The sequence below is a fragment of the Paramisgurnus dabryanus genome, chromosome 1 (genome assembly GCF_030506205.2).
Source record: "Paramisgurnus dabryanus chromosome 1, PD_genome_1.1, whole genome shotgun sequence".
Taxonomy (NCBI): domain Eukaryota; kingdom Metazoa; phylum Chordata; class Actinopteri; order Cypriniformes; family Cobitidae; genus Paramisgurnus; species Paramisgurnus dabryanus.
The window spans coordinates 31719820-31737393 of NC_133337.1; the positions used below are offsets into that span (position 1 = coordinate 31719820).

General features: G+C 40.2%; 1 protein-coding gene and 1 long non-coding RNA gene across 2 annotated transcripts; both read right to left on the minus strand.

The window, feature by feature from the left end:
• Nucleotides 1-8751: 8751 nt before the first annotated feature.
• LOC141282930 (uncharacterized) lies at nucleotides 8752-11312 on the minus strand. The gene is made up of 3 exons (XR_012337850.1): nucleotides 10948-11312; nucleotides 9658-9762; nucleotides 8752-9353 (listed from the first exon to the last, which is right to left on the minus strand). It is a non-coding gene; the product is annotated as an uncharacterized lncRNA (long non-coding RNA).
• Nucleotides 11313-15853: 4541 nt separating this feature from the next.
• LOC135779086 (ladderlectin-like) lies at nucleotides 15854-17574 on the minus strand. The gene is made up of 5 exons (XM_065289741.2): nucleotides 17523-17574; nucleotides 17261-17349; nucleotides 17026-17148; nucleotides 16455-16566; nucleotides 15854-16097 (listed from the first exon to the last, which is right to left on the minus strand). Exons 1-5 carry the CDS (start codon nucleotides 17572-17574, stop codon nucleotides 16024-16026), a joined length of 450 nt encoding a protein of 149 aa, XP_065145813.1. The 3' UTR covers nucleotides 15854-16023.

The window sequence follows — 17574 nt, forward strand, 5'->3', positions numbered from 1 at the left end:
TCCCCCGAGTGCATCGGGTGATACCGTCACGACGCATGGCTGTTCTGTCTGTGTTGCTGCTCCCCTCTGCCGTTCCTCTCTTGTTGAGATGAACAAGCGGGGAACCGTAGACCTGGATAGATGCATACGACAAGCAAACACGGGCGGTCTGCCCCTGTCTCTGTCATAGCACAGCCACTCGTGCTCCACGCTCGCGGAGTCCCTCGCTCCTTTCCCCACAGTGGTGAGGTCTCTTAACGGCTTAGCTAGCACGCGGTATTACGGCTCGCTGCCTCTAAATGCAGCTGTCCAGTGTTCAACGATTACAGAGCTTCATGCCCCTCCCCTCCTGGAGCGGCGCGATCTCATTCGTCTGCTCGATAGGGCCGATTCGCCGCTATTGGAGCACCAAGAACACTCATTATAAGAGAGCTTCATGCCCCTCCCCTCCTGGAGCGGCACGATCTCATTCGTCTGCTCGATAAGGCGGACACGCCTCTATTGGAGCGCTAAAACACTTATTATAGAGCTTTACTGGCCTGAGCCGATCTCACTTCAGATAGCTCATTTTTCGTCTGCCTGGTAATTTCTCTCTGGTTTAGACGGAATCAGAGGCAGAACGAATTTGTTTATAATATACTGAGGCCCGAATACCTCCCTTTATTCAGTCCCGTCCTATATCAGTGCGCTGAATATTGGTACATTCTTATATATATATACCCGGTTTTTCTGCCCTTTTAATAAATGGCAAAACCGCGGGCCTCGCGGCAGACTTCCTCTCTGCGATGGGTTCAGTCTGACATTAAACTACCTAGACATACTACCCTGCTCCGTGAGCCGTTCGGTCACCGTCACTACTGAGGCTTGTGCACCTGAACGGCTGAGCTCTGGTCTCCGCAGCATAGCTGCATCAACAGAGAACGAAACTGTCTGGGAAAAAGGGGTTATGTCGCGCCTCGGCTGGACTGCCCTGAAATGTTTTCTGTGTGCTGTTTATCCAAACATACTGTGTAATACTGTCGGCTATGCGACCTCACTATAGTGGCGAACGGTATTTAATTCCTCTAAAAAGAGTAATTTCCATGCTTACTATACTGTGTATTGACACCCACGGTTGTACGGTGTCTCTAAACACTTTATCGCCTTACTGACAAGCAATCAGTAATACGCACACACAGCCCGCTGTCCATAATTCTATCGACGCTAGCCGAAAAAACCCCGGTTTGGCCATATACTGTGTATTGACACCCCACGACTGTACGGTGTCTCTAACACCTTTCTGCCAAATTCGCTCGCAGCCCACCTCAGTTTCTCCGCTACGATGCTGATGGCGCAAACGAGCACGGTCTTACGGCTGTTATTCTCTCTTCCTAGAGGAAGGACAGCCTCAGACTTTTGCATGGCTCCAAGCGTTTGAATCGCGCCCTCTCCGGACGGCCACTCAAAGGCTTACAGCCAAGCGGTTTATGACGTTTTTCGGCCATATAGCTGATTTATATTAGCGGATCCGAAGACGCTCACACCTCCGCTCCAATACTCGGAGATATTAAGGGTAATATCAACCTCAAGTGAGCTTGCTACCCGCCACAATAAGTTTCAAAGCTTAAAGCGCGCGCACAGTCAGACGCGCGCGGCATCTCGTTTAAGACGGGCGCACGTACCCCTCTAACGAGCCTCAGAAAGCTGAATATCGTGGCATTGTTCATAAGACATCAGTCATCAGTTTGACTAAGCAAAGGTCCCGCCCCGAGCTGACGGCCGGGAAGCTTGCTTAAGTTACACACTGCTGCATGAAGTGCTGTCATTACGAGCTAGCCCAGCATTTGCTGTGAGTTGAACACGCTTTACGACGGCAATCAGCCTTCGGCACGTGGAACGCCGTTTGTCTCATATAAATCACCTTGTACTGTGAATACGGTACATTAAGAGGATGATTTAGCACTGCAGCACTCTCGACCGTGTTATTGTGATAATGCGGTCGGGCAATCTACGGTGGTTTCATTATTTACCGAACCAGACTGAGATCTCGCCCCCTGAACAAGCTGACGAGTCATCTCCTTTATAAACTCATTGCATCGCTTTATAAGCTATGTTCAATCAGAGTGATACGCATCTCATGCTTAAACTACCAATATTAACCCATTACGATGGGCGTGCGGAGATGGCATCCGTGGGACACGACCTACATTACGTGCCTTATGACACATTGACACAAGCTGCTAGGACCCCTTTCACGAGGCGTCCTTATGCAAAGTCTGATCCATTCTGTCTAGTGACATTTGAAAGTCAATACCCCCCGCGAATCGTGGGTGGAACACTTTTCTCCTCACTACAGAGGCACGGCGGCTCTCTCCCCTACCTATATCTATGTGGCCGTGATAACAGCGAACCACGCTTTTACGACCGACCATTCATTTAATTCACAAGCCTGTCATCTCTCAGATGCGGACGGCGGCGGTAACAGCGAACCATGCTTTTACGGCTGGCCATTCACTTTATTCATAAGCCTGTCATTTCTCAGATGCCGACGGTGCCCGAGGCACAGCGCTCTGGAACTGTCCAAGGTCCTGTATGACAGATACGTCTGACGTACATCAGACGATCAGCTGTTCATCTGCGTCACAGATCACTCACTAGAGCACCTGTCAATACAGGCTATTTATGGATCGTTGACGTTATCACCTCCCGTGACAATTATGCTCACTTGTCTTAGAGCATGGGCATGGTCTTAGAGGTTTCTCATTTGACAATTGTGACACGGCCGGCTGGTCCCCGCCGTCCACGTTGTCAGTTTACAGCTTCGACATCCCTGCTTCGCACTACTGAGGTTTGTTGCATTAAAGGTGCGCCCATTAGCTCACCTGTATGCACGATATGGTTTTTAATTATATGCGTCCACCGTGCGCTTAGAGAAGCTCACATGTACACGCTATAACATTTTGGTATACAATAAGATGCGCTTGGGAAAGCTCACCTGTATACACAGCTGTGTTATGATTTGTGACACATACATTGTTGTTCATCTGTGTACGTTCACGGTGCGTCGGGTGCCCACCGTTACGTTCATCAATCATATTTGTACACATTCACGGCGCGTTCTGTGCACTGATTTATCTATACGCATTCACGGTGCACTGAAGAGTTCACCCGTGTGCGCACAATTTATTATCAGAACACATGACGGCGCGCTCGAGAATCTTGCCGGCCTGTGCATTATAACACTCTGATTCATCTATATGCATTCACGATGTATTCAAGTGTTCACCTGTGCCCGTGCAATTTATAGTCAATACACATTTACGGCGCGCTTGGAAAGCTCACCGATCTGTGCACTATAATACTACCTATATGCATCCCGATGCGCTCGAGGGTGCACCTGGGTTCACACTATTGTGGTATCTGTATAATCCCACGCTACGAACCGTTCTGCCGCATATTATAGTCAGATCGGCCGTTCGTGAGCTTCGCAGATCACTCACTACGTATGTCTGTTGCTAACAGTGGTAATTTAGATGGATCGTTGAAACCATCGCACTGGCTCACGCCCCTCTATGAGCTATGTCCTATATAGAGCCCACTCTCTGCGAGTTTGGCTTCTTCATGAACTTGGTCTACAGGGGTATCTATATCTATATTTGATATCTGCTACGCGGCCGGCTGGTCTTCGCCGTCTACGTTGTCAGATTGTACAGCTTAGACGTCCCTGCCCTACGAGCGCAGGTTCTCTCGGCTCAATCATGCACGCTCATGCGTTTTATGTGTACACCACGGTGCGCTCAGCGAGCTCACCAACGTGACTCTGAATTTACTTATCTCGCACAGCCGCGGCGCGCTCGGTACCTCGCCGTCTTGTGCTATGTTATGTGCCCCCGGTGCGTTTAAAACCCCACCGTGTGCGCGTCAACAATTTATATGGTGCTTACACATTTGCTTTTTAAGCTGTGAATATGCCGGGTATAGGGCCACACGCAGTGTCTCTCCGGTAAGGCACTTCAGTACGTTGTGTATGCACGGCGTGATGGGATTACGTTCCCCCATAGCGTCAGCTAACTGACGCAATGCGAAGTGAACCGTATTGAAAGGGAACGCTTAGGTTACTCACGTAACCCCGGTTCCCTGAAATAACGGGAACGAAGCATTGCGTCTCTTGCCGTGCTACAAACGTCTACGCAGCGAGTGTTATTCGGCTGCGCGCTTCAGTCGAATATAATGAGCTCCTGACGATTGAACCGCGCTTATATAAGGACGCGTTCCTCCCGCGCGCGGGTTCAAACGTCATTGGTCTGTACTTTGTACAGACGTTAACCAATAGGCTTCAGTCACAGAGTAAACAGGAGTTTCCCCCATAGCGTCAGCTAACTGACGCAATGCTTCGTTCCCGTTATTTCAGGGAACCGGGGTTACGTGAGTAACCTAAGCGTTTTCTCGTTTTGCGACAAAACTCCTCACTTGTAGCCCGGTGTTTTAAAGGCTTTTTAACATTTTCACTCGAGTGCCTTGGATATTTGTTTTTTGCAGTTTTTCTTCATTTAAATTATTTTTATAACTATTTTGTAACAAAAACAATCAAACTAGATAAAAAAATGCAAAGTGTTCACATTTTTTATGTGTCATCACCGCTGATCTATATAAATGACTGGATTGCACATGACGTCACAGCTGTGAAGCCACCGCGCCGCCATGTTGGTATACCCAAACATTCTATTAAATCAATTGACGTTATCAGATTATAATGATAAAACATCACTTTACTAGTCTCTGTTTTTATATCTGAAGTCTCCCTGTACATTATTACAACGCAAACGTCCTAAGCCCATATATTTACTTAAAAGTTGTATATTTTGCTCTTTAAACAGTTATTATACATTCATCTTTATTCCAGTATCAGATCAGCAGACAGAGCACAGCATATTTAGTATTAATGACAATAAACGTGCTCATTCTGAAATCTAAATAAATAATCATGCCTTGTACCATATGTGCATGCAATAATTTGCTGGCTTTGTAATTATGTTATCTTTACAAGTTACATAAACTTATTCAGAGAAATAACGCTGACCGTGCAGCTTAATGTAAAACTTTTTTTATTTATACGCGTGTCATTAACAGAATGCAGCACACACACACACACACACACACACACACACACACACACACACACACACACACACACACACACACACACACACACACACACACACACACACACACACACACACACACACACACACCTTAACGTTTTTTATAAATCCATTATCCTGCCCGATTAAAACATAAACATTGCAAATAACACCAGAATTAACAATTAATTTACGTACACATATCCTAAAAATGAACCTTGTGTGACTGATACGCTGTAAAGCGGGTGAAATTAGATCATGATTTTGAATGGAAGTCAATGACACCCTCTGTCGGCTGGGTATACCAAGATGGCCGCTTGAACTCTGCGCTGGCTTCACCTCACTCTGTTATGTTAAGCGTTCTATGCGCAATCCAGTCATTTATACAGTATAGATCAGTGGTCATCACACACTTAAGGGAACGCCCCCTTGGCGGACAAGAGAGCCCTATCACCTATACTGTATAGTTGTTGTGCAATAAAATGCACTAACCGACAAGGAGACGATACTGGGCTGTGCTTACAGAATGTCGTCAGAGACTAAAACAATCTTTGTATTTTTAGTCATAAATCTAATCTTTACCTAATTTTCTTACCTGGATTGTTGTTGCATACTAAGGCAACCAATTTATTAGTTACACCAACTGCAAAGTTAGCTAAAAACTTGTCATGTGAAAATGCAATGTTTGTAAACTCTTTTGCACTTTTATTAGATTATTTGTTGAGTAATAAACTTGTGCTCAGAGTCTAAACTTGCTTTTCATTAATATGATTTAATATATATTATAATACAATACAATATGATAATATAATAAATATGGAATCAGGTGCTGTGTATAATCGTAAGTGCCCAAAACATTTTTGTAGTAGTTTTTGTTCATATCTTGATTTTTCTTTTGTTAAGAGGTTATTCAAATAATCGAGGCTTTAAACAAATGGAAAATTTACCGGCTTGTGCTGCCTCTCTATGGAGAGCCCAATGTAAACTGCAGCTTTCTTGCCCCCAACTCCACTGGTAGGTCACGTGACTAAAAACTATCAATATAAAATATTTTCCAAATTTTACTATATGATTGTATAACTTGGTATTGTCTTCTTATTCTTTGTAATGTTGCCTTTATGTTGCACACACTATTCATGCTAGATATGCTGTTATAACTTTTTGTTGTATTGGCAATTTTTTAACCAGTTTAACCAGTTTAACCATTTGATTGTAGAGTGTGCAATGTATACACAAACATCTGTAGCATGTTCATATTAATTAAACATATTTGACGTGGAAAAGTGCCAGGGTCTAGCGCCAGGTGAGCAGATGTTTGCACTTTTGCTTGTCCGAGTGAGTGCTGCAGGTTTTTAGAAATATAAGCCATTTTTGAGCCCTAATGCTACAGCCCTATAAACGTGTGTCTGTACTTGTAAAAGACTGCATTACATAAAGAAAGTTTAGCTCCTCCTCATGTGCCCTGGTTTAATTATTAATGTTTTACCAAATTACTTTTAATAAAAGTACTACAGTATACTTTTTACTACAATATAAAGATAACCTATTGTAATGCTTTGCATGTTCCTGCAGGACTCTGTTGATAATATTAGTTCGGTTTTTGAAATGCACTGGAGGGATAGGAGGTGCCAGTTGCACCAGCTGTGCATAAGTTACAACTTAGTTGCGACGTAAAGGGACACTAAGTTACAACTTATGCACTTCTAAATATTTTTGTGTTGCATCATAAAACTTGGTTAAAGCATAACTCTGCGTACAAACTAAATGTTTACGAAAGCCCCCGATCATGTTTAATGGTTGGAATAACATAGCAGTAGGGGTGACCCCGAATAGTCGAAGATTCGATGCATCGATAGGAGAAGCCTGATTCGACTACCAATCTCATAGTCGAATCGTCGCAGATGTGTTATGAAAGGATCATTCAATTTTGGCCGTATATGGATGCACACATTATCTGATTTCACATATAACAGCTTTCTCACAATATATTAATATACTGCATATTATGATAATGCTGCAAATAATATGTGAAGTAGCAGCTTTCAATAAATATTTTTAAAATGCGTTAATAAATCCAACAACCCCTGTGACCGGCCTTCACGTCCATAAGAGGTCTCTATGTTAATAAAGCCTTGTCTCTTTGTTTCGACATTTAAAAGACAAAGCTGGCAAATTAAACTATGACTTTCGTTCTTTTAATAATTTCTATATTTTATTTTATTTATAAATCACTTTGGGTTATCTGAGTTTACTATTTGGCTTGTGTTTTGTTTCCGTGCACTTGAGGCATTTTGCATATTTGTTCTGCACTTTGTTACTTCTGACCTTATTTTATTAAAAAAAATTGTATTTATTATAAACGTAAATTCCGATCAAATTTAAGTATGTAAATTTTGGATAGCTTAAAAATAACGAAATAGCTTTCGTTGTATCAATGTTGCGCTATTGCGTGCTGGTAGGCTGGCCATGCTTGCGCATGTAATTTAGCCGAACGGGTGCTCTGCGTCTCATATTTAGGAGTTCATCAAACTAAACATTAAAAAACGGATGTTTTTCGACGAGTATAAGTTTTTTAAAATGTATTTAAAACAGAGTGGTTATATTGTCTATCTTAAAGTTAAACTACAAAACAGGTAAGCCGTTTTTTTTTTATTTCGGTGATGAAACGGAAATCTGCACCGAACCTATTTCTGCCTGACACGAATGTCTTTCTTGTGATTTAATATTATGGTCAGTCGGTGTTCACTTTCAAATGATAGCAAAGAGATTCCTGAAATAAATAATATCATCCGGTCTTTCTGTATGTAAAGTGAATACAGAGATGATCAAAGTCAAATCAAGCAAGCAGGTATTTCTGTGCTAAATAATAACGCGTAGTGTCTATAAAATCATTAATTTCAGTGTTTTTCTTGTTATAAATTAAAGTTTAATGAATTGTATATAAAGATTAGTTTTTATCATTTACAGTCACAAATTATTTGTCATTTCTCATTTGTCGGGTTTTTTTTGGTCATGACTTCTTTGAGGCGCTATGTCCAAATTAAATAAAAACACTTAATTGTAGCCGGAGTTTCCAAGGCAGGATCACCTTTGTTATTTTTTTAGGTTTAGTTATCAAAATGTATTTTTGTGTGATGTTCTGTAGATCGTGGCTTTAAAATGTTATGAGGAATAATTAAACAAATGTTGCCTTACATTTTACCTTAAAAAATATATATATAAATGCATCGTCAGTTTTGTCTTCGTTTATTACTTGAAAGACAGTTTTGGTCACTTTATCAGACAGTTGTTTATGTGTGCTGCTTGTGAAAGAAAATAAAAGTTATCCAATTTGTACCTGGTCTGGCCCCCTCCCAACCCATGCACACAAACATAGACGATTCGACTATCGGTCGACTATGGAAAGATTCGAAAATTCTGATTCGAATATGTAAATCCTTAGTCGAGGACACCCCTACATAGCAGACTGACTAAACTAAATCAATAAGCTTTTTTTAACAGACTTTAATTATTTATACTAGTGATGCACCGAATCCAGATGTTTTGGGTTCCGAATCCGAACCCGAATACCGAATCCTACTCGCATCCTTATTCCATTAACACAGTAAAACACATTAATGAAGTAAACAACGTCCACAGCTGCACTGTAAAAAATTTCACTGTTAAATTACAGTAATATACTGGCAGCTAGATTTGCCAGCATATAGTTGTAATTTTACAGATTACCTACTGTAATTTACAACAACAGTTTTTTACTGTACAAATATTACGAGACAGTACTGTAAAAAAAGGGAGCTGCACAGTATAATACTGTCAGATGTTTGGATGCATTATACTGTTATTTTAGGGTTCCTGCTGTTATTTATACTGTAGAATGTGATTTTTCTAGCATTGTTAAAATGTAATTTTAAAATAAACACTTAAAATTGCTTGCAAAAAAATTCTCAAACAAAGGATGATGATAAAACACTGTTTTTATTAAATATAACAAAATTCAGTGCATTCTTAAATGTCAGTTTCTGCCTCACTAATGAGACTGGGCTGAATAAAACATAATGCTGTGATGTCACATAAATATCACAACACTGCAGAATACAATGTGAAAGCCACTCAAAGTCCATGAAGTTTTTGATGAGGGTGGTCACATGGGGATTAACAGTTGCTGCGTTTTTCTGGACAAGCTTTCCTGTCTTCTCGGACACCTTCACCTGCCTGGCTTTTGTTCACCTCTTAGGGTTCACACCAATTAAGCATCTACAAAGTACAATGAGAGAAGTAAAGATTAATTGCAATGAAGACAGATAAAACCAACTGCATTCACAGTATAAATATTCTGGTTGTTGCCATTCTGGCAGTAATGAGAGAGAAATACTTTATTCAAAAACATGTAGCATGATAAAAAATTTGGCCTAAACCCAGTGTTATGTCTATATGCACATGCTATCTTAAACTTTGACTCACTATTTAAAAGACCTAATGCAATTAAAGTCAATTTACAAAAAAGTAAGAGACACTAATTTAACGCAATGTGACATTCTTGAACAGCTAGAGGATTTACCTTTGAACAAACTCCAGTGTCCTCGCAGCTTCATCTTGCCTTCACAGATGATGTTGTTTTCACTGCTGATCATCCAACCTCCAAATGTGACTTCATCACCAGCAACTGATGCAGACAACAATTATAGTTAATGTCCCAAAAAACTATCAGATATTATACACTCTAAAAAAACAAACGGTGCTATATAGCACCAAAACAGTTGCTTTGGATCGTAACGATAGAAGAACCATTTTAGTGCCATATAGCACCGGTGAAGAACCAGTGAAGCACCAGTGAAGCACCAGTGAAGCACCAGTGTAGAACCATATAGGGGCCATATAGCACCACATATGGTTCTACATAGCACTAGATGGTTCTACACAGGTGCTTCACTGGTGCTTCACTGGTGCTTCACTGGTTCTTCACCGGTGCTATATGGCACTAAAAATGGTTCTTCTATCGTTACGATCCAAAGCAACTGTTTTGGTGCTATATAGCACCGTTTGTTTTTTAGAGTGTACAGCTGCAAATCCATTACTTAGAAAAGCTAATGATATTAATTTCAAAAGGAGATTTTTTAGACAGACTGAAAGACTTTTCTATAGGCCTACTGTTTTATTGTTCTATACTCCATACCTTACTGTTACACTTTCCCAGCAGTATCAGCCTTGGACTAGCCGTTTTCAATATTTTACTATGTTCTTACCTCAACTTAGACGAATTAATACAGCCCTATCTTTTTTCAATACGTGCACTTCATCTTTTACAGTGCCTCGTGAATGTGTTAGCGTTTAGCCTAACCCCAATCATTCTAATGGCTCCAAACAAAGGTATTATTTTGTGCCACCATACTTTTTTGTGTAACTACTCATGTAACAGTCTTTAAATAGGGAAAACATGCAAGTGTTTGGTGGCTTCTAAATTCATCCCTGTTTGGAGCCATAGGAATGAATGGGACTAGCCTAAATGTTAACACATTCACGAGGCGCTGTACAAAGATTAAAAGTGCACACATTGAAAAAAGATACAAACAAATGGTGAAACAGAGCCCAATCCCTCATGTAGATTTAAAAAAAATATCAATAGATAATCGCACATCAGTCAGACATTTGATTAGATTGCAAATTAACATTAGCATCTTTATTTGTATTTAACCTATATAGCTAGTTGCCAATTCGTTTAACAATCTGCCCTAAATATGTCAAAATCAAATAAATCGTTTTTAGAAATATTTCAAAAATAAGCAAATATATATAACATTTTGTCAATTATTTCACTTAGAAACACAGACTCTGTTCAGTTTGTGCTTACCTTGATATACAGGCGAGGAGTAAAAAACAAGTGAATTCGTCGTCCGTCTCAGTGCTGGTAGGGTCACAATCGGAGTGAAAATGGATAGACAGTCTTTAATTCTGCTTCCTTCTCGTATAATAAAATGCAGAAAAACAGTGTAGTTAAATCAGTTTTACTCATGGTTGCAGATGAGCTCGTCACATGTCTGACATGCCTGACCAAACCAAAAAATACTGTATTATCCCGTAAGACTGAACAGGAGCTTGCTGTTATTATTTTGTTTGTCATATTAATGTTTATTTACAGTATTCAACTGTATTTATGAGAAACGGTAAATTACTGTCCAAAATTCCCCGTTTTTTTACAGCAATTTTTTACAGTGTGTGTATTTTTCATTTCATTTGATTTTAACTGTAAAAAAAAGGATAGATAACTGCCAACATCTGCCACTCTTTTTCAGGAGCAAGCATGCTGTTTTTCTTCTGGGCAGAAGGTTGGTGTATACTGGCAGGCTTTACAAACCCTGCCAGGGCATGCTCTCTTGTCGCAGGTAAGCAATTTACTGCTACCCTACAACTCTCCAGGATCTCAGCCAATTTCATCAGGACCTGGTCATGGCGCCACCTGAAGCGCGCCTGAGTCAGTGCCATTCTGCATTCTGTCAAAATGTGTTGGAGGCTTGCCTTAACGCTCCCGCATAATTGACAGCCTACTTCATCACCGTACCACAGTGCGAGGTTCCTAGGGCATGGGAGGGTGTCGTAGGTTGCCCTCAGCAGGAAGCTAAGCCTGGATTGAGGCATCCTCCAGATGTCTGCCCAGGTAACGCGCCTGTTGATGGTAGCATCCCATCTTGTCCAGGCTCCTTGTGTGCCCTGGGATATTGCCTTCAAATGGAAGTGCTCCAGTCTGGTGATTTCATCTACCACCATGATCTTCTGCTGTTGAAAATGAAATTGTATTTAAATGTAATTAGGAAATGAAAATATCCAATAAAATAAAATATATTCCAGACTTCGGGCCCTCTCTTCCCTTGGGGCCCTGGTAATCAGTACTGTTTTTCCCCCAGTCCGACACCCCTGTCCACCTCCACTCCATTTATTATCCTAAATTAGATCCACCTGTTTGAGGTCATTAGCTGAATAAGAGGCTGTTTACACTTGGCATTAACATGCGTTTTCATCGATCGGATCACAAGTGGACGAGAGAGACACATTACGTTTACACCTGGTATTTAAATCCGTCTCTTTTGTCCACTTTCGACCGCATCTGTCCTGTATACTGTGAGGGGGTGGTCTGTGAGACGGTGGGCGAGTCTCTCTGCTGTCATTCAAACCCGAGCGGGAGTAATTATGAGTTTATATGGACGCAAACTATATTATGTCGGAGTCCACTGCTTGTTTAGAAAGTATACATGCTGCATAGTGTTTTGTACTTTTATATGTTGGAGCTTTCTCTGAATTTTCAGCGCAATTGATGAAATAGGATCGCGCAACTTTCACACGCTTTCAAAACGAAACTACGGAGATCAGCCGATTTAGTTGTATCAATGAAAGGCTAAAAATAGCGCTGTTCACCGTATGTTTACGCCAGAAGTCGAAAAAAGACGTAAAACTTGTGTTTAATACCTCAGATTAGATAAATGGGCGGAGAGAAGGCGGTCGCGTGTGGCTGTTCGAACGCATTCAACCACATATGCGTTCCGCAACTCCAAAGCGGTCCGATCGAAAGGGGTTTCGACTACCTCTGGATGTGGTTGAAAGTGGTCGAAAGTGGACGAGCTCAAAACGTTTTGAACACCGTTTACACCTGGCATTAACGTCGTCCACTTGTGATCCGATCGACGAAAACGCATGTTAATGCCAAGTGTAAACAGCCTCTAAAGACACCTGTCCACCCCATAAAATCAGTAAGAATCCAACTACTAACATGGCCAAGACCAAAGAGCTGTCTGAAGACAATAGAGACAAAATTGTACACCTTCACAAGGCTTGAAAGGGCTACGGGGAAATTGCCAAGCAGCTTGGTGAAAAAAGGTCCACTGTTGGAGCAATCATTAGAAAATGGAAGAAGCTAAACATGACTATCAATCTCCCTCGGACTGGGGCTCCATGCAAGATCTCACCTCGTGGGGTCTCAATGATCCTAAGAAAGGTGAGAAATCACCCCAGAACTACACGGGAGGAGCTGGTCAATGACCTGAAAAGAGCTGGGACCAACGTTTCCAAGGTTACTGTTGGTAATACACTAAGACGTCATGGTTTAAAATCATGCATGTCACGGAAGGTTCCCCTGCTTAAACCAGCACATGTCCAGGCCCATCTTAAGTTTGCCAATGACCATTTGGATGATCCAGAGGAGTCATGGGAGAAAGTCATGTGGTCAGATGAGACCAAAATAGAACTTTTTGGTCATAATTCCACTAAACGTGTTTGGAGGAAGAAGAATGATGAGTACCATCCCAACACCATCCCTACTGTGAAGCATGGGGGTGGTAGCATCTTGCTTTGGGGGTGTTTTTCTGCACATGGGACAGGGCGACTGCACTGTATTAATGAGAGGATGACCGGGGACTTGTGTTGCTAGATTTTGGGGAACAACCTCCTTCCCTCAGTTAGAGTATTGAAGATGGGTCGAGGCTGGGTCTTCCAACATGACAATGACCCAAAGCACACAGCCAGGATAACCAAGGAGTGGCTCTGTAAGAAGCATATCAAGGTTCTGGCTTGGCCTAGCCAGGCTCCAGACCTAAACCCAATAGAAAATCTTTCAAGGGAGCTCCAACTCCGTGTTTCTCAGCGACAGACCAGAAACCTGACTGATCTAGAGAAGATCTGTGTGGAGGAGTGGGCCAAATCCCTCCTGCAAACCTAGTGAAAAACTACAGGAAACGTTTGACCTCTGTAATTGCAAACAAAGGCTACTGTACCAAATATTAACATTGACTTTCTTAGGTGTTCAAATAGATTATTAGATTATGTCTCACACAGTGGGCATGCACCTGCGATGACAATTACAGACCCCTCCACAATTTCTAAGTGGGAGAACTTGCAAAATAGCAGGGTGTTCAAATACTTATTTTCCTCACTGTATGTTTTCATTGAACTTCGACATAAAAACAGAAGACTCTCACTAGAAGAGGTATACTCTCTGTTGTCAACACAGTGTATGACCCCTTTGGTTTTTTAGCCCCTTTCACATTAAAGGCCAAACAGACCAAATTAACTGTACTTCTATATTAAAACATTTATGTTCATAACGTTGAACAGCAATATAGCTAAGAGCAGCCGTTTTTCTATGTTCAGAAGTGTAAAATTTGAGGATATTCTATATTGATCTGGTTTTATTTATTACATTGGCTTCATTTGGTACATGTACGCTCAGTGATACTTTTTTACTTCTTACAGAGTACCAATCTGGGAAGGCTTTGGATATTTACACACGTGACATGAAAATGGGAATTCGTGAAACTCTGAGCAGTAGCTGAATCATGTCAAGAGACCTTTCCAGCAAGCAGGTTGTACTGGAAAATTTGTGAGACTTTATGCCTTTAATTTGTAGAATGTTTTAGGTGTTTAATGTTTAAACCGTTATAAGGCATTTTCATGAGCTGTACGGCAATTTTGAAAATATTTGTAAGATGTTTAAAGTAGTTTTATAAGCTCTTACTTAGTGTGAGAATGTTAAATTCAAGTGAAATTGTGATTAACATTGGGGGTTTTTGGAGATATTTGTAAAATGTTTTACATGTTTAACGTTTGAATTGTTAAGGGGCAGTCCATGAGCTTTGAGTACTTTATGTGAGCTTTGAGTAAGAATGCCTAATTCTATGTGAAGCTTTACTGAACACTTGGGCGTTTTCTTGTACAGGCCACCAATTTACTAACCGGCATGCACTGCTTCAAGTCAGCCGATCGGTGTGCTCAGCACCGCATGAAGTCGAACACACGTCTTCTGTGAGTGATTTTCACGGTCACATGTGCGCTGCCATTGATGATGGTGTTTATCTGTGTTACAGGTAAGCTGATGGAAATGTGTTCTAATTTTTAATCCTTCTGTTGCTTATTTTGTGTCATATATTAAAGGCACACAAGGCAAGTCTGAGTATTATTTCTCTACAGGCTCCCCCTAGTGTCTGGGAGTAAATGCGTTCTATATCTAAGACTATACGAGACTGAAGGACACCGGGTCGGATACAGCGAACTTGCAAGTGGGGTATTCTTCCTACAGACGGTAGGGGCGGGCGAGAGAGTCTTCATTCGTCATGTAATGAGTCATTTAACCATATACCGACTTACGAAGATGATTTATTAACATAAAAATGCTGCCTTGTGTCCCTTTAAAGTAACTTTGAGTGAGAGAAATTCAATTAATCTAGTTTATTAATGGTGTTGCATTACAGTTAGAATGAAGTTCAATACAAAGTTGGAATAGTTTAATGTGAGTTCATTTGAATAATGAAAGTATCTTGTTTGATTTTGATGTGTTTGAATATTTAATATATGTTGAGTAACTTAGTTGTATGCATAAATGAATTTCATATAATGTGATTTGTAAGCTGAGACCTTCTGTGAGTGATTTTCAGGGTCACATGTGCGACAGCTATTGATGTTGGTGTTTATCTTTGTTTCAGAATTACAAAAAATACAATAAATATGCAACCCCCACTGTGAACACTGTGAATTCTCCTTTGTACACTGGGAAGTGTGTATATATACACACGCACGCACGCACGCACACACACATAGTACTGTATATGTGTGTTTCTTATCTCAATAACTATAAACTGAACTAATTGGAAATACTAAATGAAAGGAATCATGTTACAGCATTTGTTCTCAACCCACTGCCCTCAAAGATTCTTTGCCGTGTGCCCTCCATTTCCTACAGTCTCTATGAATGTGTCTTTGTGTGCCCTTGAACACAATGCAAACAATTTGCTTTATAAATGCTTTATTGATTTGAGAAGTTTTCAGAAAGGTTTAGTAATTTTTTAAGATATTTTCAGAGATATTTGAAAGATTTTAAAGATAAGATCAGAAAAATGTATAGGCATGTAGTACAATCATAGTACTTTTGAAACATATTGATTTTTCATGATCTCAGAGGTTTGGCACAAATGTAGCTCATTGTGTTTGCACAATAAATATCATTCCAGCAACGGTTAGCTGTGGGATAAAATGAAAATAAAATCAGTCTTAATCATTACTGTTGAAGTTTGAATAAAAAACATTAAACAATAATAAAATTAATTCAGTGCATTCAGAAAGTATTCAGATCCCTTTCACTCAGTTTTTGCTCTGATATGCATTGTCAGCTGTGAGGACTTTTATAAAGAGGTGTATGTGTTAACAAATCATGTTCAATCAATTTAATTTACCACAGGTGGAAAAATGAGGTTGAAACATTTCAGCAATGATCAAAAATTGAAGGCATCTGAGGTCAATTCCAAGTGTTGTTCCAAAGGGTCATAATACTTAAATGAAATTTTAATAAAAACACAATTGATAGGAGATCATTCTTACTGTAAAAGTTTATCTCCAGGCAGCTCTCTGCACCACTATTATTGTTGGGTTCTCCAGAGCACCAGTTGGTGAAGTCAAATTGAGATCCATCAGTCCACAGCCATTGTCCATCCTAATAAGTGAAGAAAGTCAGTAGAGAGTTTAATATATTCATATTTTGGACATTTTTGAATAAAAAACAGTGCCCTCCGTCTCCTTCTTCATTGGATAACTTCTTTCCCGGGGGCTCATTGGATAGCAAAGTGTCCATCTAATGAACACTTTGGGATCTTGCCAATAGTAGTAGGTCATCCGGGTATTTTGTGTTTGTGTGTGTTTGTGTTTGTGTGTATGTGTGTGTTATGACTATCATCAAGACACTCCCAAGTATCTGCTAAATTATATAAGACTGTCAATAAAACATCTCTATTTTTGTTTATCTGTCGAAGTCGTCTGTTCGTGACAATTCACACTCCATTAATAATATAATTCAGTCATTTATATTGTTACAATAAAACATGAGCAATTGTTTATTTATATAAAAATTTCAGACTAGACAAACAATATCAGCATTTTAGAGCAAATGACTTACAATTTCACCATCATGGGCACCAATCCAAGCACGTGTGGTAGCAGGCACAAGATTCAGAAGAAAGTTGTTTTCCAATGTATTGCGCACAGATGCAAGATTTGCATCAACTGATTGACAATTTTTCTAAAAAGAGAGAGAGATTATTTTATTGCAAATATAAAATCTTATCTGTTTAGCTTGAATCATGCAAGACATTGAGTATCACTTAACAATAGGCCTAACTAAATAACAGTACCTCAGCTGTGGCCCAGTTAACTGACTGAGAGAAGAATTTGTAGCATTGCACACCAAAAGGTGTCCATCCATTTGGACATTTCTCTTGAGCTATACATTGAATAAAATATCAGTTATATAATATTGATGTCACATTATCAGTTTTATGTTTCTGTGCTTTAAATGTTGCTTTTGTTATCCTTTTATTTAAACTACACTCCTTTTATAGGAGTTTTTTTTTTAGGAACATTAATTGGTAATTTTATGGGAATTGTCTTGGTTACCTGCTGCATTCTCAACAGAAAAAACCAAGAAAAGAAGCACAAGAGCTCTCAT